We start from the raw sequence: 24,184 nt of genomic DNA on the forward strand, positions 1-24,184 counted from the left end.
AACTCCCTCCCTAACAGCACAGTGGGTGTACCTACACCACATGGACTGCAGCGGCTCAAGAAGGCACCTTCTGAAGGGAAATTAGGGCTGGGTAATAAAGGCTGCCCTAGCCAGCGACTCCCACTACCCATGAAAACATAAAAGCGCAGAAGGAAATGTGAATGTTGCTGGCAGCATCAGTTGACCCGAAGAATCGGTTTGCTGCTGAGTGTCACACTGTGGATCCGGGGCTGGGATCGGTGCCTGCTGTGCGCCGTCTTCCTAGCTTCAGAAAACCACACAGGCCAATGTTCAGTGTGGGTTTCCCCATCGGAACGTGAAGTATGTCTTGTCCTGAAATGACAAAGTGTATCTGCAGTGCTCTCCGATATAACACCATGTTCCCCAGTGTTTCACTGGGGGTCGGAGGTCAGTCAGCAGAAAGTGACACCCCTCAGCAAAGGGGTCAATAACCAGGGGGGGGGGGGGGGCATAGATTAATGTATCTACGGACTGTCGAGGAAGATATGAGAAGGGTTTTTTTTTTGTTGCAGTTGGGCAGAGTTGTATCGACGCAGGGCTGACGAGAACATCCTGGAGTGAGAGGCCTGACAGCTGACAGGAGAGCGGGAGGGGGGAAAGTTTGGAGAGTTAGAGGCAACTCCTCCAGAAAAAGAAACGCTGCTTTTTCCTTTCATAGAATCAGACGTTTATAGCACATTCAGACCCTGCCGCCTGTGCTGAAGGAGCTGTGGGTTTGTCCATTCTCCTGGCCTTTCCTTCAATCTTTTTAGTTTGATAGAAATAAGAGCACTGGTATTTTATTGAAGGAACATATTATACCCCAAAGACTGAATTGCTGTGTGACTTACATTAAAAAATTCCTACATAGACAAAGTAATCCCCAATGCTGGAGTGAGTCCCGACCTCACGGATTGGAGGTTCAGATTCAATGGGCTGAATGGCAGACTTCTGCTCCTCTGTCTTATGGTCTAATGATCTGCCCCTCTTGCCCCCGTGCCCCACTCCAAACAGAACGGCTCTCACAACATTACCCTGATTCAGAGAAACAGCTCAGAGTTAGCCAGCTCAGTGAGATGCGAGGTCCCAACGGAAGAAGCCCCACCTTCAATATCTCGCTTCATTGCAAAAGACTGTGGGGAGGATTCTCCGTAGCCCGACTCCGAAATCGTGTTCGGCGATTGGGCGGGGAATGGGCTCTGACGGCACAATTGGAGCCGGCGGCGGTTTGATGGCGGTCCGCCGCTCTCTGCCCCTCCGAAATGGGGTCATCGCGACGCACGGCGCGCGCAGTCACAACGCTGTTGGCGCCTCATTGGCCCGCCACGCTCCGCTCCCGATGGGCTGAGTTCCCGGTGGCGTTCCCAGCAGTAGTGAACGCAGCGTGCCGGCTGCGGACTGTGTCCAGCGCCCGCCGCACTCGGCCGGGGAACCGTGCTGCCGGCTGGGGGAGGCTCCTGCGAGGGCTTGGGGTCGCGGACGGCGGGTTGGGTCCGCGCATGACTGTGCTGTCCGGCGCGACCGCTGCAGGTCGTCAGCCGCGCACATGCGCGACCGGGGACCCGGCCATTCTCCGGCCGTTTTCGGCGCGGGAAGCGGGAGTTTCACCTTGCGCCGGTGCCCGCCCCTCACCTGTACCGGAATCGGTGAGGGTCGCACTTAGCCGCTGAAACGGAGAACCAAGCCCAACATCTCTTGACTCTGCAACGTTCCCATGGTAACGTACGGAAGTCAGACATCTATCCAGTGTCATTCTGTACCCGCACAGGTGGTGCAGTGCAGCAGCAGAATGCCTCGACGCTCAGTGTCCTTGGCCCTTCTCCCAACTGGTTCAGGTTGCCTGGTCTGGAGGGTGTTAGCTATGCGGAGAGGCTGAATAGACTCGGTCTGTTTTCATTAGAACGACAGAGTGACCTGATTGAGGCCTACAAGATTATGAGGGGCGTGGACAGAGTGGATGGGCAGGCACTCTCTCCCAGAATGGAGGGGTCAGTCACCAGGGGGCAGAGGTTTAAGGTCCAGGGGGCAAAGTTTAGAGGAGATGTGCGAGGCAGGTTTTTTGCGCAGAGGGTGGTGAGTGCCTGGAACGCGTTGCCAGGGGAGGCTGTGGAAGCAGATACATTAACGGTGTTCAAAAGGCATCTTGTCAAATACATGGATAGGATGGGTATAGAGGGATACGGCACAAGGAAGCACGGCAGCACAGTGGTTAACACAATTGCTTCACAGCTCCAGGGTCCCAGGTTCGATTCCGGCTTGGGTCACTGTCTGTGCGGAGTCTGCACATCCTCCCCGTGTGTGCGCGGGTTTCCTCCGGGTGCTCCGGTTTCCTCCCACAGTCCAAAGATGTGCAGGTTAGGTGGATTGGCCGTGATAAACTGCCCTTAGTGTCCAACAAAAAAAGGTTAATTGGCGTTACTAGGTTAAGGGGATGGGTTGGAGGAGGTGTGTGCTTGAGTGGGGTGCTCCTTCCAAGGGCTGGTGCAGACTCAATGGGTCGAATGGCCTCCTTCTGCACTGTAAATTCTATGACGTGCTGAGGGTTTTGGTCAAGGTTGGTATCAAGACCGGTACAGGCTTGGAGGGCCGAAGGGCCTGTTCCTGTGTTTTATTTTCTTTGTTGTTTGTTCTTTTTCATGTTTTCTAACCTCCTCCCACCTCCTGGGAAAGGCTGGGCAAGTTACAAAGTTATTTCTGACGTGAATCACAGGCTGGCACAGACTCAGGAACAGACAGGGAGTGATTGACAGAGAACGAAGGACAGGGTAACCCGGAGAGGGAAAGAGAGATTGACGAGGAGGAGAGGCAGAGAAATCTGTGTTAATGAAGGGAGGGAGCTGTGAGCTGGAGGGTAAAGGCTTGTGATTATTCGCAATGTTTGCCCGCAATGTGTGCCTGGTCTTTCTGACCTGGTGCTGGGTTTTAAATCGTTCAGCAGCAGAGATTGAAGGGACTCCGGACGCTGACCTGATAACGTTCAGAAGTGGGAGGTCGATAACTGCCCCCAGCTCCAGGCCCATCGATCATCCAACAGGAGCTGAGTGGCGTTCCCACATTAAAGGAACTTCTTCAAGTGGACAAGGAACTGATTCAGGTGAGGGAGAGGTTTTAGCCTCACTACTTTGTACTCTTCCATAAATACTGAGATCGGTGGGTCCTCTGTAAAGGTCAGTAGAGTTCAGGGGTTACAGCACTGGTATAGTTCAGCAGGTACAGGGCCGTACTGTCCAGACCAGACAGAGCAATCATTCAATGGTTATCGCAAAGAAAATACCACTTCAATGTTTATGCCCCAAATTGGGATGATATGGACTTTATGAGGTGGGGGTTAGGGCAGATCCCGGATCTGGACAAGCTCTGTGATAATGGGGGCGATTTTAACACAGTTTTGGATCCAGTTGAAAGTGTCGGCAGTGGTGAGGGAATTGAGGGGGACCGTGGCTCACATGGGGGGCTGACCCGTGGAGATTTCGGAGCCTGAGGGCGAAGGAGTTCCCGTACTTCTCGCACGTGCACCGGGTGTACTCCGGGATTGATATTTCGTGTGGGCAAGGCGCTGTGAGCGAGGGGGGGGGGGGGTCCGACGCGGAGTATTCGGTGATTGTGGGGTTGGATTCTCCGTTTCCTCGACACCGAAACCGCGTTCTGCGACAGGGCGGAGAATCCGTTTTGGCGGCAAAATCGGGACCGCCGCCGGTTTTCCAATTCTCCGCCCCCCCCCCCGAATACGCCGCACCGAGTATCCACCGCCTCAGACCGTTGCCTGAGGCCCGCCTGGCGATGCTCCGTCCCCGACCGGCCGAATCCCCGGCGGCGTGGCCCTCTCATGGTTCCAGCCGTACGTGGGCCTCGCGAGGCGGCTTCAGGCCCAGTCCGGGGCCGCTGGAGCAGCGAGACTCACGACGGCTCCCTGCTAGCCCCCCTGCAGGGCTGTCAGTCTGTGGCCTTTTGATGCCAGTTTTCCTGGCGTAAAAGACCACAGTTTTCCCAATGGCGTGGGGACTTAGTCTCCAAAAGGGAGAATCCAGCCCGTGGCCTCTGGTTCAAAGGGAGGCCCAGCGGCCACAGTGCAGGTTGAATGTGGGCTTGTTGAAGGGGTGTGTGAGAGGGTGAGGGCTGCCATCCGAGGGTATGTGGAGCGGAATGATATGGGGGACGTCTCGGCCCCCACGTTATGGGAGGCACTGAAGGAGGTCGTCAGAGGCACATTTATCTCAATCTGGGTGCACAGGGAGAGGGTGGACCAGGAGCAGAGAGTGAGGCTGGTGGATGGGATTTTGAGGGTGGATCGGAGGCATTCGGTTGCGCCAGAGGGGTTGCTACTGAAGTAGAGGCTGAGGCACCAGATGGAGTTTGGTTTGGCGCCACGGGGAAGGCGGTGGGACAAATGCCGAGGACCAGTGCACGATTATGCGGATGTTGGCGCACCCTTGAGGAAGCAGACAGCGACGAGGGAGATTAGTAGGGTGCGGGATGAGAGGGGCAAGGTGGTGTCAGACCCAGAAGGGGTGAGTGGAGTGTTGGGGCCTTTTAGAGAAGGCTCTATGAGTCAGAGGCTCTGCTGGGGGGTGGGGGGAGGGTATGAGGCGGCTCTTGAATGGGTCGTAGTTCCCAAGGGTGGAGGAGGGGAAGGCGTAGTGGGGTTGAGGCTCCGATTGGACGGGGCTGGTTTGATGCAGGCAGGGAAGGCCTCAGGGCCGGCGGGTTCCCAGCAGAGTATTATAAGATGTTTGGTGCGGAGCTGGAGCCTCTGCTAGTGGGGACGAACAAAGAGGCGAGGGGTAAGGGGAGCTCCCCCCCCCATTGTCACAAGCATCCATTTTGCTGATTTTGAAGAAAGATAAGGACCCGGAGCAGTGTGGGTCGTACCGCCCGATATCGCTGCTAAATGGATGCGAAGTTGTTAGTGAAGGTGTTATCGTCGAGGATAGAGGACCGTGTCTCGGGGGTGATAGTGGAAGACCAGACGGGGTTTGTGAAGGGGCGGCAGCCGTCGGCAAATGGGCGCAGGCCCCTCAATGTCACTATGATGCCCTCGGAGGGGCAGGAGGTAGAGGTAGTGGTGGCAATGTGTGCGGAGAAGGGTTTTGATCGGGTGGAGTGGGAATATCTGTTGGAGATGCTGGGTCAGTTCGGGTTTGGTCAGGGTTTTGTGCTCGGCCCCACCGCGCTCAATCCCTCTCCAACTCCTTGATGCCCTCAGTGGCATTGCCAATGGCTCTATCGCCAGAGCAAAAAGCAACAGAGGGAGCGGGCACCCCTGCCTTGTCCACCGATGCAGCACAAAATACCCTGAGCTCGTCCCACTCGTCCGCACACTAGCCACCGGCGCCCTGTACAACGGCCACACCCAGTCCACAAATAATGACATATTCACCTGCAGGTGAGGGGCTTTGTGAGGAGAGAGAAGCAATCCTCCCCAGTGCCATCCTCCCCAGTGCCATCCTCCCCGGTGCCATCCTCCCCAGTGCCATCCTCCCCAGTGCCATCCTCCCCGGTGCCATCCTTCCCGGTGCCATCCTCCCCAGTGCCATCCTCCCCGGTGCCATCCTCCCCAGTGCCATCCTCCCCAGTGCCGTCCTCCCCAGTGCCATCCTTCCCGGTGCCATCCTCCCCAGTGCCATCCTCCCCAGTGCCATCCTCCCCGGTGCCATCCTTCCCGGTGCCATCCTCCCCAGTGCCATCCTTCCCGGTGCCATCCTCCCCAATGCCATCCTTCCCGGTGCCATCCTCCCCAGTGCCATCCTCCCCGATGCCATCCTTCCCGGTGCCATCCTTCCCGGTGCCATCCTTCCCGGTGCCATCCTTCCCGGTGCCATCCTTCCTGGTGCCATCCTCCCCAGTGCCATCCTTCCCGGTGCCATCCCCCCCAGTGCCATCCTCCCCAGTGCCATCCTCCCCAGTGCCATCCTCCCCGGTGCCATCCTTCCCGGTGCCATCCTCCCCGGTGCCATCCTTCCCGGTGCCATCCTTCCCGGTGCCATCCTTCCCGGTGCCATCCTCCCTGGTGCCATCCTTCCCGGTGCCATCCTTCCCGATGCCATCCTTCCCGATGCCATCCTTCCCGGTGCCATCCTCCCCGGTGCCATCCTTCCCGATGCCATCCTTCCCGGTGCCATCCTTCCCGGTGCCATCCTTCCCGGTGCCATCCTTCCCGGTGCCATCCTTCCCGGTGCCATCCTTCCCGGTGCCATCCTTCCCGGTGCCATCCTCCCCGGTGCCATCCTTCCCGATGCCATCCTTCCCGGTGCCATCCTCCCCGGTGCCATCCTTCCCGGTGCCATCCTTCCCGATGCCATCCTTCCCGATGCCATCCTTCCCGGTGCCATCCTTCCCGGTGCCATCCTTCCCGATGCCATCCTTCCCGGTGCCATCCTCCCCGGTGCCATCCTTCCCGGTGCCATCCTTCCCGGTGCCATCCTCCCCGATGCCATCCTTCCTCGTGCCATCCTTCCCAGTGCCATCCTCCCCGGTGCCATCCTTCCCGATGCCATCCTTCCCGGTGCCATCCTCCCCGGTGCCATCCTTCCCGGTGCCATCCTTCCCGATGCCATCCTTCCCGATGCCATCCTTCCCGATGCCATCCTCCCCGGTGCCATCCTTCCCGATGCCATCCTTCCCGGTGCCATCCTCCCCGGTGCCATCCTTCCCGGTGCTGACCTTCCCGATGCCATCCTTCCCGGTGCCATCCTTCCCGATGCCATCCTCCCCGATGCCATCCTTCCCGGTGCTGACCTTCCCGGTGCCATCCTTCCTCGTGCCATCCTTCCCGGTGCCATCCTCCCCGGTGCCATCCTTCCCGGTGCTGACCTTCCCGATGCCATCCTTCCCGGTGCCATCCTTCCCGATGCCATCCTTCCCGATGCCATCCTCCCTGGTGCCATCCTTCCCGGTGCCATCCTTCCCGATGCCATCCTTCCCGATGCCATCCTCCCCGGTGCCGACCTTCCCGGTGCCATCCTTCCCGATGCCATCCTTCCCGGTGCCATCCTTCCCGGTGCCGACCTTCCTGGTGCCATCCTTCCCGGTGCCATCCTTCCCGGTGCCGACCTTCCCGGTGCCATCCTTCCCGGTGCCATCCTTCCCGGTGCCGACCTTCCCGGTGCCATCCTTCCCGGTGCTGACCTTCCCGGTGCTGACCTTCCCGGTGCCATCCTTCCCGATGCCATCCTTCCCGGTGCCATCCTCCCCGATGCCATCCTTCCTCGTGCCATCCTTCCCGGTGCCATCCTCCCCGGTGCCATCCTTCCCGGTGCCATCCTTCCCGGTGCCATCCTCCCCGGTGCCATCCTCCCCGATGCCATCCTTCCTCGTGCCATCCTTCCCGGTGCCATCCTTCCTGGTGCCATCCTTCCCGGTGCTGACCTTCCCGGTGCCATCCTTCCCGGTGCCATCCTTCCTGGTGCCATCCTTCCCGGTGCTGACCTTCCCGGTGCCATCCTTCCTGGTGCCATCCTTCCCGGTGCTGACCTTCCCGGTGCCATCCTTCCCGGTGCCATCCTTCCCGATGCCATCCTCCCCGGTGCCATCCTTCCCGGTGCCATCCTCCCCGATGCCATCGTTCCTCGTGCCATCCTTCCCGGTGCCATCCTCCCCGATGCCATCCTTCCTCGTGCCATCCTTCCCGGTGCCATCCTCCCCGGTGCCATCCTTCCCGGTGCCATCCTCCCCGGTGCCATCCTTCCCGGTGCCATCCTCCCCGATGCCATCCTTCCCGGTGCCGACCTTCCCGGTGCTATCCTTCCCGGTGCCATCCTCCCTGGTGCCATCCTTCCCGGTGCCACCCTCCCCGGTGCCAACCTTCCTGGTGCCATCCTTCCCGATGCCAACCTTCCCGGTGCCATCCTTCCCGGTGCCATCCTCCCCGGTGCCATCCTTCCCGGTGCCATCCTTCCTGGTGCCATCCTTCCCGGTGCTGACCTTCCCGGTGCCATCCTTCCTGGTGCCATCCTTCCCGGTGCCATCCTTCCCGGTGCCATCCTCCCCGGTGCCATCCTTCCCGGTGCTGACCTTCCCGGTGCCATCCTTCCCGGTGCCATCCTTCCCGGTGCCATCCTTCCTGGTGCCATCCTCCCCGGTGCCATCCTTCCCGGTGCCATCCTTCCCGGTGCCATCCTCCCTGGTGCCACCCTTCCCGGTGCCAGTCTTCCCGGTGCCATCCTCCCCGGTGCCATCCTTCCCGGTGCCAGTCTTCCCGGTGCCATCCTCCCCGGTGCCATCCTTCCCGGTGCCAGTCTTCCCGGTGCTGCCTCCGGTGCTGCCTCCGGTGCTGCCTCCGGTGTTGCCTCCGGTGCTGTCTCCGGTGCTGCCTCCGGTGCTGCCTCCGGTGCTGCCTCCGGTGTTGCCTCCGGTGCTGTCTCCGGTGCTGCCTCCGGTGCTGCCTCCGGTGTTGCCTCCGGTGCTGTCTCCGGTGCTGCCTCCGGTGCTGCCTCCGGTGCTGCCTCCGGTGTTGTCTCCGGTGCTGCCTCCGGTGTTGTCTCCGGTGCTGCCTCCGGTGCTGCCTCCGGTGCTGCCTCCGGTGTTGCCTCCGGTGCTGCCTCCGGTGCTGCCTCCGGTGCTGCCTCCGGTGTTGCCTCCGGTGCTGTCTCCGGTGCTGCCTCCGGTGTTGCCTCCGGTGCTGCCTCCGGTGCTGCCTCCGGTGTTGCCTCCGGTGCTGCCTCCGGTGCTGCCTCCGGTGTTGCCTCCGGTGCTGTCTCCGGTGCTGCCTCCGGTGCTGCCTCCGGTGCTGCCTCCGGTGCTGCCTCCGGTGTTGCCTCCGGTGCTGTCTCCGGTGCTGCCTCCGGTGTTGTCTCCGGTGCTGTCTCCGGTGCTGCCTCCGGTGCTGCCTCCGGTGTTGCCTCCGGTGCTGTCTCCGGTGCTGCCTCCGGTGCTGCCTCCGGTGCTGCCTCCGGTGTTGCCTCCGGTGCTGTCTCCGGTGCTGCCTCCGGTGTTGTCTCCGGTGCTGCCTCCGGTGCTGCCTCCGGTGTTGTCTCCGGTGTTGCCTCCGGTGTTGTCTCCGGTGCTGCCTCCGGTGCTGCCTCCGGTGTTGCCTCCGGTGTTGTCTCCGGTGCTGCCTTCGGTGCTGCCTCCGGTGTTGTCTCCGGTGCTGCCTCCGGTGCTGCCTCCGGTGCTGCCTCCGGTGTTGCCTCCTGTGCTGTCTCCGGTGCTGCCTCCGGTGCTGTCTCCGGTGCTGCCTCCGGTGCTGCCTCCGGTGCTACCTCCGGTGCTGCCTCCGGTGCTGCCTCCGGTGTTGTCTCCGGTGCTGCCTCCGGTGCTGCCTCCGGTGTTGTCTCCGGTGTTGACTCCGGTGCTGCCTCCGGTGCTGTCTCCGGTGCTGCCTCCGGTGCTGCCTCCGGTGCTGCCTCCGGTGTTGTCTCCGGTGCTGCCTCCGGTGCTGCCTCCGGTGTTGCCTCCGGTGTTGTCTCCGGTGTTGTCTCCGGTGCTGCCTCCGGTGTTGTCTCCGGTGCTGCCTCCGGTGCTGCCTCCGGTGTTGCCTCCGGTGTTGCCTCCGGTGTTGTCTCCGGTGCTGCCTCCGGTGTTGTCTCTGGTGCTGCCTCCGGTGCTGCATCCGGTGCTGCCTCCGGTGTTGCCTCCGGTGTTGTCTCCGGTGCTGCCTCCGGTGTTGCCTCCGGTGCTGCCTCCGGTGCTGCCTCCGGTGCTGCCTCCGGTGCTGCCTCCGGTGCTGCCTCCGGTGCTGCCTCCGGTGTTGTCTCCGGTGCTGCCTGCGGTGTTGTCTCCGGTGCTGTCTCCGGTGCTGCCTCCGGTGCTGCCTCCGGTGCTGCCTCCGGTGCTGCCTCCGGTGTTGTCTCCGGTGCTGCCTCCGGTGCTGCCTCCGGTGTTGTCTCCGGTGTTGTCTCCGGTGCTGCCTCCGGTGTTGTCTCCGGTGCTGCCTCCGGTGCTGCCTCCGGTGCTGTCTCCGGTGCTGCCTCCTGTGCTGCCTCCGGTGCTGCCTCCGGTGCTGCCTCCGGTGTTGTCTCCGGTGCTGCCTCCGGTGTTGCCTCCGGTGTTGTCTCCGGTGTTGTCTCCGGTGCTGCCTCCGGTGTTGTCTCCGGTGCTGCCTCCGGTGCTGCCTCCGGTGTTGCCTCCGGTGTTGCCTCCGGTGTTGTCTCCGGTGCTGCCTCCGGTGTTGTCTCCGGTGCTGCCTCCGGTGCTGCCTCCGGTGCTGCCTCCGGTGTTGCCTCCGGTGTTGTCTCCGGTGCTGCCTCCGGTGTTGCCTCCGGTGCTGCCTCCGGTGCTGCCTCCTGTGTTGTCTCCGGTGCTGCCTCCGGTGCTGCCTCCGGTGTTTCCTCCGGTGCTGCCTCCGGTGCTGCCTCCGGTGTTGCCTCCGGTGCTGTCTCCGGTGCTGCCTCCGGTGTTGCCTCCGGTGCTGCCTCCGGTGCTGCCTCCGGTGTTGCCTCCGGTGCTGTCTCCGGTGCTGCCTCCGGTGTTGTCTCCGGTGCTGTCTCCGGTGCTGCCTCCGGTGCTGCCTCCGGTGTTGCCTCCGGTGCTGTCTCCGGTGCTGCCTCCGGTGCTGCCTCCGGTGCTGCCTCCGGTGTTGCCTCCGGTGCTGTCTCCGGTGCTGCCTCCGGTGTTGTCTCCGGTGCTGCCTCCGGTGCTGCCTCCGGTGTTGTCTCCGGTGTTGCCTCCGGTGTTGTCTCCGGTGCTGCCTCCGGTGCTGCCTCCGGTGTTGCCTCCGGTGTTGTCTCCGGTGCTGCCTCCGGTGCTGCCTCCGGTGTTGTCTCCGGTGCTGCCTCCGGTGCTGCCTCCGGTGCTGCCTCCGGTGTTGCCTCCTGTGCTGTCTCCGGTGCTGCCTCCTGTGCTGTCTCCGGTGTTGCCTCCGGTGTTGTCTCCGGTGCTGCCTCCGGTGTTGTCTCCGGTGCTGCCTCCGGTGCTGCATCCGGTGCTGCCTCCGGTGTTGCCTCCGGTGTTGTCTCCGGTGCTGCCTCCGGTGTTGCCTCCGGTGCTGCCTCCGGTGCTGCCTCCGGTGTTGCCTCCGGTGCTGCCTCCGGTGCTGCCTCCGGTGTTGTCTCCGGTGCTGCCTCCGGTGCTGTCTCCGGTGCTGCCTCCGGTGCTGCCTCCGGTGCTGCCTCCGGTGCTGCCTCCGGTGCTGCCTCCGGTGTTGTCTCCGGTGCTGCCTCCGGTGCTGCCTCCGGTGTTGTCTCCGGTGTTGTCTCCGGTGCTGCCTCCGGTGTTGTCTCCGGTGCTGCCTCCGGTGCTGTCTCCGGTGCTGCCTCCTGTGTTGTCTCCGGTGCTGCCTCCGGTGCTGCCTCCGGTGTTGTCTCCGGTGCTGCCTCCGGTGCTGCCTCCGGTGTTGCCTCCGGTGTTGTCTCCGGTGTTGTCTCCGGTGCTGCCTCCGGTGTTGTCTCCGGTGCTGCCTCCGGTGCTGCCTCCGGTGTTGCCTCCGGTGTTGTCTCCGGTGCTGCCTCCGGTGTTGTCTCCGGTGCTGCCTCCGGTGCTGCCTCCGGTGCTGCCTCCGGTGTTGCCTCCGGTGTTGTCTCCGGTGCTGCCTCCGGTGTTGCCTCCGGTGCTGCCTCCGGTGCTGCCTCCGGTGTTGCCTCCCGTGCTGCCTCCGGTGCTGCCTCCGGTGTTGTCTCCGGTGCTGCCTCCGGTGTTGTCTCCGGTGCTGCCTCCGGTGCTGCCTCCGGTGCTGCCTCCGGTGTTGCCTCCCGTGCTGCCTCCGGTGCTGCCTCCGGTGTTGTCTCCGGTGCTGCCTCCGGTGTTGTCTCCGGTGCTGCCTCCGGTGCTGCCTCCGGTGCTGCCTCCGGTGTTGCAAGATAAGTTGTCAGTTGACATTGGAGAGGGGAGAGTGTCAGACATTTATGGAGAGTTAATGGAGAGGGTGGAGGAGTTGGTTAGGGAGGAGTTGGATAGGGAGGAGTTGGATAGGGAGGAGTTGGATAGGGAGGAGTTGGATAGGGAGGAGTTGGATAGGGAGGAGTTGGATAGGGAGGTGAGGGCCGCGACGTGAAAGGAAACCCTGCGGAGGATGAACACATCCTCACCGTGCGCGCGGTTAAGCCTCACCCTGTTTAAGGTGGTGGGAGTAGAGAGTGAGGCTGACAGTGAGCAACTCTCCTTCACTGAAATCAAATTCACCCACAAGTCATCCCCACACATCTTCAAGCTGACTAATAATAATAATCTTTATTATTGTCACAAGTAGGCTTACATTAACACTGCAATGAAGTGCAATTAAGGGCAGCACAGTAGCATTGTGGATAGCACAGTTGCTTCACAGCTCCCAGGTTCGATTCCGGCTTGGGTCACTGTCTGTGCGGAGTCTGCACATCCTCCCCGTGTGTGCGTGGGTTTCCTCCGGATGCTCCGGTTTCCTCCCACAGTCCAAAGATGTGCAGGTTAGGTGGATTGGCCATGATAAATTGCCCTTAGTGTCCAAAATTGCCCTTAGTTTTGGGTGGGGTTACTGGGTTATGGGGATCAGGTGGAGGTGTGGACCTTGGGTAGGGTGCTCTTTCCAAGAGCCGGTGCAGACTCGATGGGCCGAATGGCCTCCTTCTGCACTGTAAATTCTATGATTTTATGAAGTTACTGTGAAAAGCCCCCTAGTCGCCACAGTCCGGGGCCTGTTCGGGTGCACAGAGGGAGAATTCAGAATGTCCAATTCACCTAACAGCTCGTCTTTCGGGGCTTGTGGGAGGAAACCGAAGCTCCCGGAGGAAACCCACGCAGACACGGGGAGAAGGTGCAGACTCCACACAGACAGTGACCCAAGGCTGGAATAGAACCCTGGTACCAGGCGCTGGGAGGCAGCAGTGCTAACCACTGTGCCACCGTGCTGCCCCGTTCTTTGCAGGGGTGGAGGATAGGTGTGGGCGGTGTGCGGGGGGGGGGGCACGAATCACGTTCAGACGTTGTGGGCGTGTCCAAAGTGGAGGGGGTTCTGGGATGTTATGTCCGAGACTCTGGGGGTCAGGGTGGCCCTGAGTGCGGAGGTGGTGATATGTGGAGTGTGGGAGGATCTGCGAGTCCAGGTTGGGAGAGAGGCTGATGTCTTGGCCTTTGCCTCCCTGATAGGCCGGAGACGGAGCCTCCGAAGGCCGGGGTGTTGGTGGGTGACCTGGCAGAAATCCTGCATTTGGAGAAGGTCAAGCCCGCCGTACGGTGGGGGGGGGGGGGGGGGCAGGAGGAGGGGAGGTGGAAGCCTCCAGTGAGAATCAGGATGTGGAATGTCTGCAGCTAAATGGGCTGGTTAAACGGCCCCGGGTGTTCACACACTTAAAGCAGAGGTGATTTTCCTGCAAACGACCCACCACAGATTCACCGCTCTCTGGGTGAAGGAATTTCTCCTCACCTCAATCCTAAAAAGTTTAACCCTTATCCTCAAACTGTGACCCCTAGTTCTGGAATCCCCCACCATCGGGAATATTCTTTCTGAATCTACTCCTGTCTAATCCTGTTAGAATTTTATTAGTTTCTAAGAGATCCCCCCTCACTCTTCTAAACCCCAATGAATATAATCCTAACCAATTTAGTCTCTCCTCATATGACAGACCCGCCATCCCAGGAATCAGCCTGGGAAACCTTCGCTGCACTCCCTCCATAGCAAGAACATCCTTCCTCCGATAGGGACACCAAAACTGAACACAATACTCCAGGTGCGGCCTCACCAATACCCGATACAATTGCGGTAAAACATCTCTATTCCTATACTCCAATCCTCTCACTATGAAGGCCAACATACCATTTGCCTTCTTTACTGCCTGCTGTACCTGCGCGCTTACTTTCAGTGACTGGTGTTTTCTATCCATCTCAAGACACTACCCGGAATCCCATGCGCTTTAACTTTTCACTGTAATCTGCTATATGAGACAAAGAACAAACAAAGAACAAAGAAATGTACAGCACAGGAACAGGCCCTTCGGCCCTCCAAGCCCGTGCCGACCATGCTGCCCGACTAAACTACAATCTTCTACACTTCCTGGGTCCGTATCCTTCTATTCCCATCCTATTCATATATTTGTCAAGATGCCCCTTAAATGTCCCTATCGTCCCTGCTTCCACTACCTCCTCCGGTAGCGAGTTCCAGGCACCCACTACCCTCTGCGTAAAAAACTTGCCTCGTACATCTACTCTAAACCTTGCCCCTCTCAACCTTAAACCTATGCCCCCTAGTAATTGACCCCTCTACCCCGGGGAAAAGCCTCTGACTATCCACTCTGTCTATGCCCCTCATAATTTTGTATACCTCTATCAGGTCTCCCCTCAACCTCCTTCGTTCCAGTGAGAACAAACCAAGTTTATTCAACCGCTCCTCATAGCTAATGCCCTCCATACCAGGCAACATTTTGGTAAATCTCTTCTGCACCCTCTCTAAAGCCTCCACATCCTTCTGGTAGTGTGGCGACCAGAATTGAACACTATACTCCAAGTGTGGCCTAACTAAGGTTCTATACAGCTGCAACATGACTTGCCAATTCTTCTACTCAATGCCCCGGCCAATGAAGGCAAGCATGCCGTATGCCTTCTTGACTACCTTCTCCACCTGTGTTGCCCCTTTCAATGACCTGTGGACCTGTACTCCTAGATCTCTTTGACTTTCAATACTCTTGAGGGTTCTACCATTCACTGTATATTCCCTACCTGCATTAGACCTTCCAAAATGCATTACCGCACATTTGTCCGGATTAAACTCCATCTGCCATCTCTCCGCCCAAGTCTCCAGACAATCTAAATCCTGCTGTATCCTCCGACAGTCCTCATCGCTATCCGCAATTCCACCAACCTTTGTGTCATCTGCAAACTTACTAATCAGACCAGTTACATTTTCCTCCAAATCATTTATATATACTACAAAGAGCAAAGGTCCCAGCACTGATCCCTGTGGAACACCACTGGTCACAGCCCTCCAATTAGAAAAGCATCCCTCCATTGCTACTCTCTGCCTTCTATGGCCTAGCCAGTTCTGTATCCACCTTGCCAGCTCACCCCTGATCCCGTGTGACTTCACCTTTTGTACTAGTCTACCATGAGGGACCTTGTCAAAGGCCTTACTGAAGTCCATATAGACAACATCTACTGCCCTACCTGCATCAATCACCTTAGTGACCTCCTCGAAAAACTCTATCAAGTTAGTGAGACACGACCTCCACTTCACAAAACCGTGCTGCCTCTCACTAATACGTCCATTTGCTTCCAAATGGGAGTAGATCCTGTCTCGAAGAATTCTCTCCAGTAATTTCCCAACCACTGAAGTAAGGCTCACCGGCCTGTAGTTCCCGGGATTATCCTTGCTACCCTTCTTAAACAGAGGAACAACATTGGCTATTCTCCAGTCCTCCGGGACATCCCCTGAAGACAGTGAGGATCCAAAGATTTCTGTCAAGGCCTCAGCAATTTCCTCTCCAGCCTCCTTCAGTATTCTGGGGTAGATCCCATCAGGCCCTGGGGACTTATCTACCTTAATATTTTTTAAGACACCCATCACCTCGTCTTTTTGGATCACAATGTGACCCAGGCTATCTACACCCCCTTCTCCAGACTCAACATCTACCAATTCCTTCTCTTTGGTGAATACTGAGGCAAAGTATTCATTTAGTACCTCGCCCATTTCCTCTGGCTCCACACATAGATTCCCTTGCCTATCCTTCAGTGGGCCAACCCTTTCCCTGGCTACCCTCTTGCTTTTTATGTACGTGTAAAAAGCCTTGGGATTTTCCTTAACCCTAATTTGCCAATGACTTTTCGTGACCCCTTCTAGCCCTCCTGACTCCTTGCTTAAGTTCCTTCCTACTTTCCTTATATTCCACGCAGGCTTCGTCTGTTCCCAGCCTTTTAGCCCTGACAAAAGCCTCCTTTTTCTTTTTGACGAGGCCTACAATATCACTCGTCATCCAAGGTTCCCGAAAATTGCCGTATTTATCTTTCTTCCTCACAGGAACATGCCGGTCCTGTATTCCTTTCAACTGCCACTTGAAAGCCTCCCACATGTCAGATGTTGATTTGCCCTCAAACATCCGCCCCCAATCTATGTTCTTCAGTTCCCGCCTAATATTGTTATAATTAGCCTTCCCCCAATTTAGCACATTCAGCCTCGGACCACTCTTATCCTTGTCCACCAGTACTTTAAAACTTACTGAATTGTGGTCACTGTTACTGAAATGCTCCCCTACTGAAACATCTACCACCTGGCCGGGCTCATTCCCCAATACCAGGTCCAGTACCGCCCCTTCCCTAGTTGGACTGTCTACATATTGTTTTAAGAAGCCCTCCTGGATGCTCCTTACAAACTCCGCCCCGTCTAAGCCCCTGGCACTAAGTGAGTCCCAGTCAATATTGGGGAAGTTGAAGTCTCCCATCACCACAACCCTGTTGTTTTTACTCTTTTCCAAAATCTGTCTACCTATCTGCTCCTCTATCTCCCGCTGGCTGTTGGGAGGCCTGTAGTATACCCCCAACATTGTGACTGCACCCTTCTTATTCCTGATCTCTACCCATATAGCCTCACTGCCCTCTGAGGTGTCCTCTCGCAGTACAGCTGTGATATTCTCCCGAACAAGTAGCGCAACTCCACCTCCCCTTTTACATCCCCCTCTATCCTGCCTGAAACATCTAAATCCTGGAACGTTTAGCTGCCAATCCTGCCCTTCCTTCAACCAGGTCTCTGTAATGGCAACAACATCATAGTTCCAAGTACTAATCCAAGCTCTAGGTTCATCTGCCTTACCCGTAATGCTCCTTGCATTAAAACATATGCACTTCAGGCCACCAGACCCGCTGTGTTCAGCAACTTCTCCCTGTCTGCTCTGCCTCAGAGCCACACTGTCCCTATTCCCTCGTTCTCCCTCAATGCTCTCACCTTCTGACCTATTGCTCCCGTGCCCACCCCCCTGCCATACTAGACCTTGTCAAAAAGCTTCTGAAAGTCTAAATAAACCACGTCCACTGGTTCTCCCGGGTCAACTCTACTAGTTACATCTTCAAAGTATTCTCGTAGATTTGTCAAGCATTATTTTCCTTTCCTAAATCCATGCTGACTTTGTCCGATTATACTACTGCTTTCCAAATGCTGTGCTATGAAATCCTTCAAATGAACTCTAGCAACTAGAATCACGGAATTACATCTACTGTTGGACAGTGTGTTTTGAGTTTTGCAAGCATGGGTTGCTTGGATACGGTTTGTGGGTTGCTCATCGAGAAGGAACATGCCGTTTGATCTGAAGTGCCAGTCTTTGAGAGGCACAGCCTTCATACATTAGTGAGCAGGAGTTTGGAATATAAAAAGCTGATTATCTTAAATTTGCATCGGCAATTTCCCACCCATCTCCTCAAAGATTCAGAATTTTGCTCAGGGATGCGGGTAATATATCAAACTTATAGAACAGATCAGTGATAGATGTGATATATGTAAGAAATATTGAAGAGCATCATCACAAACCACAGTCAGTATGTCCTCAGCGAGAGATTTTAATATGATAATCTTTAGTGTCACAAGTAAGCTTACATTAACACTGTGATGCACGATCAATTGGACAAAGACGAGAGTTGAATACAACTGAGGCTTTATTACTCTAAGATGTGTGGCCTCCCACAGCAGCTGGCGAAATGGCTGTTGTAAGGAAGGACACACATATTTATACTCCGCCTACTGGGCGGAGCCAACAGGCAGGGACTACCGCTGTACCTGTAGTACAGGGCCTTACTATACATATCCTAATATATCTACAAAGTGGTTTACCACATTCACCCCCTGTTAAAATTGAGTCCGGCGGGGGTGGTGGAGAACTATATACAGCAAGTTTGAGTTTAATGTACAGCATTGAAAAATTTTTTCTTTTGAAGGTCAGTAGTTTGACAGTCCCGAACCAATTATTAATTTAGTTGGTCCGGGCCTTGATGTGGCGTTGGGAGCGACGCAGTGGTGGCGGCGATTCCGATGTTGGTCTGGTCCTCGGTGACTCCGGGAGCGTGCCAAAATCCTCTTCATCCTTGGGCGTGGGCAGGGGGAGGACGGATGGTCCTGGGGGGGTTGCTGCTGGGTGCGCAGGGGGGGGGGGGGTGGAGCCGGGCCACAGGTGTGTGTGTGTGTGGAACCTACTGGTTCCTGAGGGAGACAGTATCTTGGCAGCCGTTGGGGTATGCAACGTAGGCATACTGGGGGTTCGCATGGAGCAACTGCACCCTTTCCACCAACGGGTCCGCCTTGTGGAGTCGGACATGCCTACGGAGGAGTACGGGTCCGGGAGCTGCGAGCCAAGTCGGGAGCGACACCCCGGATGTGGACTACCTGGGGAAGGCAAAGAGACGTTCATGGGGGTGTGTCATTAATGGCTGTGCACAGTAGCGACCGAATGGAGTGCAGTGCATTGGGGAGGACCTCCTGCCAGCGGGAGGCCGGGAGATTCCTGGACCGTAGGGCCCGTTGGACGGCCCTCCAGACCGTCCCGTTCTCCCTCTCTACCTGCCCGTTTCCCCGGGGGTTATAGCTGGTCGTCCTGCTGGACGCGAAACCCCTGCTGAGCAGGAACTGACGCAGCTCATCGCTCATGAATGAGGATCCCTGTCACTGTGGATATAGGCAGGGAAGCCGAACAGAGCGAAGATTGTGTTGAGGGCTTTCATGACTGTTATGGGCGAGGCATTTTCAGAACCCCAAAATGTATCATGGAGTTCAACCAACCTCTCCCTTTAATGGATTTGTTGCTTTTCCGAGCACACGGCTTGTTCCCTACGTGTGGGATTACAATTATGGACACGTGAGTTTTTAAACACAAAACACTGTTTATTCCAGGAACTCAAGTTAACATCTTAAATAAACATTGGATCTCTTAACACCCCTTACTTCAAAGATTACTCAGAAAATATTGCAACAGTAAATAATTCCTTAAAATGTTCCTTCAAACTTCCAAGAGACTTAACACCTTTAAACAAAACCACATCAGGTTAAAGGCTTTACTTTAAATCACCCAAATGATCCAGAGATGGTCTTTTATGGCAGACATCACAGCAAATCCAGCTCACTGCAAAACACAGACACTCACAAGCTTTATTCAAAACTGAAACTAAAAAAACCTGCAAAACTGAACTGCACAATGGCTGACCTGACCTCAGCCCCACCCACTCTCTGACATCACTGTTTTCTTAAAGGTACATTGCTTAAAAAGTAATCCATGTCTTAAAAGTACTATCACATGACACCTCCCCCAAGAAAGAAAAAACCCAACTTCAAGATGGTTTCATTTTTCACTTTTGCACCATCCACTAAGAAATGTACACAGTAAATATACATTTTCATTTAAAGAAAACAACACACTCAAACAGGTATAATAATATAGTCCATTTTTCTTTGTTCTTCTTCCTCCAACCGAAATCCTTCTCGATTGACAGTCTCTTTGAACAAAGTCTCTGCACGATCCATCCAGTCCTCTACTCCTCGGCATTTCTCTTTAGAATCAGATAATTTAGTTCAATCTGACCACAGAGCCCCTTGCAACTCTCCAACACAGGAGCATTGGTGATCACAGCTTTCAGGCAGTCAAATGCCTGTTGAAAGTCCGCTGTCCATCGAAAATTTTTAGGTTCCTTTAGCAAGTCCATCAGTGGAGTAATCACGCCACAAATCTTTTGCACAATTGTTCGATCAAATTCATTCATGCTAAGAAATTGCATTATTTCCCTTCGTCTTGAGAGTATCGGAAACTCTGCAAGGAAAGTGATTCGGGCTTCTCCAAATTCACTTTCGGCTAGGTTTATCACCAAACCCGCCTCCTGAAGTTGATCGAAGAACTCCATATGATGTTTTAAATGTTCTTTCCATGTCTGGAAGATGGAAATAAAAGCATATTGTCCCACTTTCTCCATGCAATCCTTCAATGGTGGGACAGTATAAGAGTCCGTTCTTGTAACTGCATTCACCTTTCTGTAGTCCACACACAATCGTTGGGTACCATCTGGTTTAGGTACCATCACTATGGGTGAGCTCCATTGGCTGCAACCCACTTCAATTATGCATTCTTCAGCATACTCTCAATCTCTCTGTTAACCTGTGCCAATTTTAAAGGATGAAGTCTATATGGATGTTGTTTGATAGGAACAGCATTTCCCACATCTACATCATGCATAGCCATTTTAGTGCGTCCCAATTTATCTCTACAAACTTGCCCATGTGATATCAATAACTCTTTCAGGTCAGTTTGTTTTTCCTCTGGAAGGTAACTTAACAATTCATCCCAATTTTTAAGAACATCCTCATTTTCCAATTTAATTTGAGGTATGTCAAATTCACAGTCATCTGGATTTGGTTTGTCACTTTGAGTTAGAATCATTAAAACCTCCTCTTTCTCTCCTTCCCTTTCAAAGTACCTTTTAAGCATATTCACATGACACACTCGGTGAGTCTTCCTTCTATCTGGTGTTTTTACCACATAATTCACCTCACTTAATTTCCTTTCAATCTGATACGGTCCAGAAAACCTAGCTTTAAAAGGCTCATCTACCACTGGTAACAACACCAAAACTTTATCCCCACTGGCAAAACTACGAACCTTGGATTTCTTGTCCGCTACCCGTTTCATCACATCTTGTGCAACTTTCAAATGTTGTCCAGCCAATTTACCTGCTCTATTTAATGGTCCCCTAATATTTGACACGTAATCCAATAGTGTAATTACCGATTTCTCACCCAACAATTTTTCCTTAATCAATTTAAGTGGTCCTCTTACCTCATGACCAAACATTAGTTCAAAAGGACTAAATTTGGTAGACTCATTAGGTGCATCCCTAATTGCAAACAATACGAATGGGATTCCTTTATCCCAATCCTCTGGATAATCTTGACAATACACCCTCAACATTGTCTTTAATGTCTGATGCCACCTTTCTAATGCTCCCTGCGATTCTGGATGGTACGCAGTTGATTTAAATTGTTTTATTCCTAAGCTATCCATAACTTCTTTGAATAACTTTGAAGTAAAATTCGATCCTTGATCCAATTGAATTTCTGTGGGTAGTCCATATCTAGTAAAGAATTGAAGTAACTCCTCCACAATCCTTTTAGCTGTAATATTACATACTGGAATGGCCTCTGGAAACCTGGTAGACACATCCATTACAGTCAAAAGATATTGATTCCCATTTTTTGTTTTAGGAAGTGGTCCTCCACAATCGATTAGGACCCTTGTAACAGGTTCTTCAAATGCTGGAATGGGTATTAAGGGCGCTGGTTTTATCACTGCTTGAGGTTTCCCTATCACTTGACATGTGTGAAATGATTGACAAAATTTAACTACATCTTTATGTAGTCCAGGCCAATAAAAATGTTTCTGGATTTTAGCTTGAGTTTTCCGTATTCCCAAATGACCTCCCACTGGTACCTCATGTGCAACTCGCAACACCTCCTTTCTATACCCTACCGGCAATACTACTTGATGAACTTCTGCCCATTTTCCATCCGCCTGCATATGTACAGGTCTCCATTTTCTCATCAAGACATCATTTTTACAGTAATAACACTCTGGGATACTCTCAGATTCCTCTTCTGTATATGCTTTCTGATATATCTGTTTTATTTCTACATCTTTCTGTTATAACTCCGCCAATTTTCCTGAACTAAAAATATCCGCCTCATCCTCCACCTGTTCTTGTTCTTTTTCAACCATCTGATCAAAAATCGTTTCTGATAATTGCACTTCAACTTCAACTTCATCTTCACTCTTCGATTTTGTCCTTCAACACTTCAGTTGTCTGATTTTCCACTGGTTTATCAACCACAGTAGGCATCACTCCCACCTGCGATCCAGCTATATCATTATCCAAGATAAACTGTATTCCTGGACAAGATAGTTTATCTATTACTCCTACTACCACTTCACCACTCTTCACTGGACTATCCAACCTTACCTTATATAATGTGGGCAGCACGGTAGCATTGTGGATAGCACAATTGCTTCACAGCTCCAGGGTCCCAGGTTCGATTCCGGCTTGGGTCACTGTCTGTGCGGAGTCTGCACATCCTCCCCGTGTGTGCGTGGGTTTCTTCCGGGTGCTCCGGTTTCCTCCCACAGTCCAAAGATGTGCAGGTTAGGTGGATTGGCCATGATAAATTGCCCTTAGTGTCCAAAATTGCCCTTAGTGTTGGGTGGGGTTACTGGGTTATGGGGATAGGGTGGAGGTGTTGACCTTGGGTAGGGTGCTCTTTCCAAGAGCTGGTGCGGACTCGATGGGCTGAATGGCCTCCTTCTGCACTGTAAATTCTATGATATAATGGAACGCTGCTTCTCTCACCCTGAATTCCACATATTACCACCTTTTCTGGAAACATTCTTCCCAAACTACATAATTCCTCATCTCTTACCATTAAAGATTTACTAGCCCCTGTATCTCTTAAAATTGTGACTTCTTTACCTGCTCCTCCTGATACACATGAGTAAACTTTACCCACACAAGTAAATTCTTTAAATACATCTGGCACCTTCTTAACATTTGCTTCTTGATCAGGCTGTACAATCGTTTGCACCTCCTTCGCTTCACTTGGGCTTTCCTTTACCACAAACCCCACTGTCTTTACCCTGTTTTACCACATTAGCCTTCCCAGTGCTTTTCTTCAACCACCAACACTGTGACTTTACATGGCCTAGTTTATTACAGTGAAAACATTTGAAACTTTTCATTTCTTTTCCACCCTCCTGGATCTCTTTTCTAATCTGAGGTACACTCTCCTTATTATCTCCCATCAAATCACCTTTATTTTTACTACTTGAGTATTTCTCATGTCCCCAGTTTCTATCCCTCACCGGCTGAAACTGATGTCGGAAACCAAACTTTGATTTATGAGCTAATTCATAATCATCTGCCATTTCTGCTGCTAATCTCGCAGTTTTAACCCTCTGCTCTTCCACATGAGTTCTCACTACATCAGGAATTGAATTTTTAAACTCCTCCAAAAGTATAATTTCTCTGAGAGCTTCATACGTTTGGTCTATTTTCAAAGCCCTTATCCACCTATCAAAATTACTCTGTTTGAGCCTTTCAAACTCCATGTATGTTTGACCAAATTCTTTCCTTAAATTTCTAAACCTTTGTCTGTAAGCTTCAGGCGCTAGCTCATATGCCCTTAAGATGGATTTTTTCACCTCCTCATATGTTCCAGATACCTCCTCTGGTAGTGACGCAAACACTTCACTAGCTCCACCTAACAGCTTTGTTTGAATCAGTAACACCCACATGCCCTGTGGCCATTTCATTTGTTTAGCTACCTTCTCAAATGAAATGAAAAAGGCTTCCACTTCCTTCTCGTCAAACCTTGGCAATGCTTGGACATATTTAAATAGATCCTCACCACGTCTTCGACTATGACGCTCTGTCTCATTATCCTCATCCATCTCCTCCAACTGTACGTGTCCCTTTACGTCTGCCAATTTTAACTGATTGTCATGTTTCATGGCCATTTTCTGAAGTTCAAGCTCCCTCTCTTTATCTTTTTCCCTGATCTGTATCTCCCTTTCTTTTTCTTTTTGTTCTGCTAGGGCTATTCTTTCTTTTCTCCTTTCTTCTCTCTCCTTTTCTTTTACCTCTCTCTCTCTTTCTCTTTCTTTTTCCTCTGTCTCTCTCTTTCTCTTTCTTTTTCCTCTCTCTCGCTTTCTCTTTCTTTTTCCTCTCTCTCACTCTCATACGCAAGCTGCTTTAATTCTTTCTCATGTTCCATTTGTTTAATTTGCAACTGAATTTTTGCCATTTCCAATGAGTCAAACTCTATCTCAGGCAACTTTAAATGCTTAACCACTGCCATAATTACCTCATCTTTTCGCATTTTGTCAGGTTATGTTAACTGCAATGTTCTTGCCAAATCTAACAGTCTGCTTTTCGTTTCTGTCTGTAAGGTACTACGTGTAACCTTCTCCACCCCCAAAAACTTCTGAGCCTCTGAAAGAGCCATTGTCCACAACACTCTCCCCACTTAATCTAAAATACCACACCGGAAAAGCAACAATCCTTCACTGTCTTTAAGTTCACAAAAGCCAATCCAATAGATAGACTTTTATCCCCCTCGATAAACATAATTGTTATGGGCGAGGTTTTTCAGAACCCCAAAATGTATCATGGAGTTCAACCAACCTCACCCTTTAATGGATTTGTTGCTTTTCCGAGCACACGGCTTTTTCCCTAGGTGTGGGATTACAATTATGGACACGTGGGTTTTTAAACACAAAACACTGTTTATTCCATGAACTCAACTTAACATCTTAAATAAACATTGGATCTCTTAACACCC

General features: G+C 53.6%; 1 protein-coding gene across 1 annotated transcript in view; it reads left to right on the forward strand.

Annotated features, from left to right (window-relative positions):
• The first annotated feature begins 2,731 nt into the window (after window positions 1–2,731).
• Window positions 2,732–24,184, forward strand: part of LOC140409366 (disintegrin and metalloproteinase domain-containing protein 12-like) — a 572,650-nt gene continuing 551,197 nt past the window's right edge. The window contains exon 1 of the mRNA XM_072497805.1: window positions 2,732–3,094. Coding sequence (XP_072353906.1) covers window positions 2,875–3,094 — 220 coding nt within the window. The 5' untranslated portion in view covers window positions 2,732–2,874. The remainder of the gene's footprint in view (window positions 3,095–24,184) is intronic.

Source organism: Scyliorhinus torazame, chromosome 3 (genome assembly GCF_047496885.1).
Source record: "Scyliorhinus torazame isolate Kashiwa2021f chromosome 3, sScyTor2.1, whole genome shotgun sequence".
Taxonomy (NCBI): domain Eukaryota; kingdom Metazoa; phylum Chordata; class Chondrichthyes; order Carcharhiniformes; family Scyliorhinidae; genus Scyliorhinus; species Scyliorhinus torazame.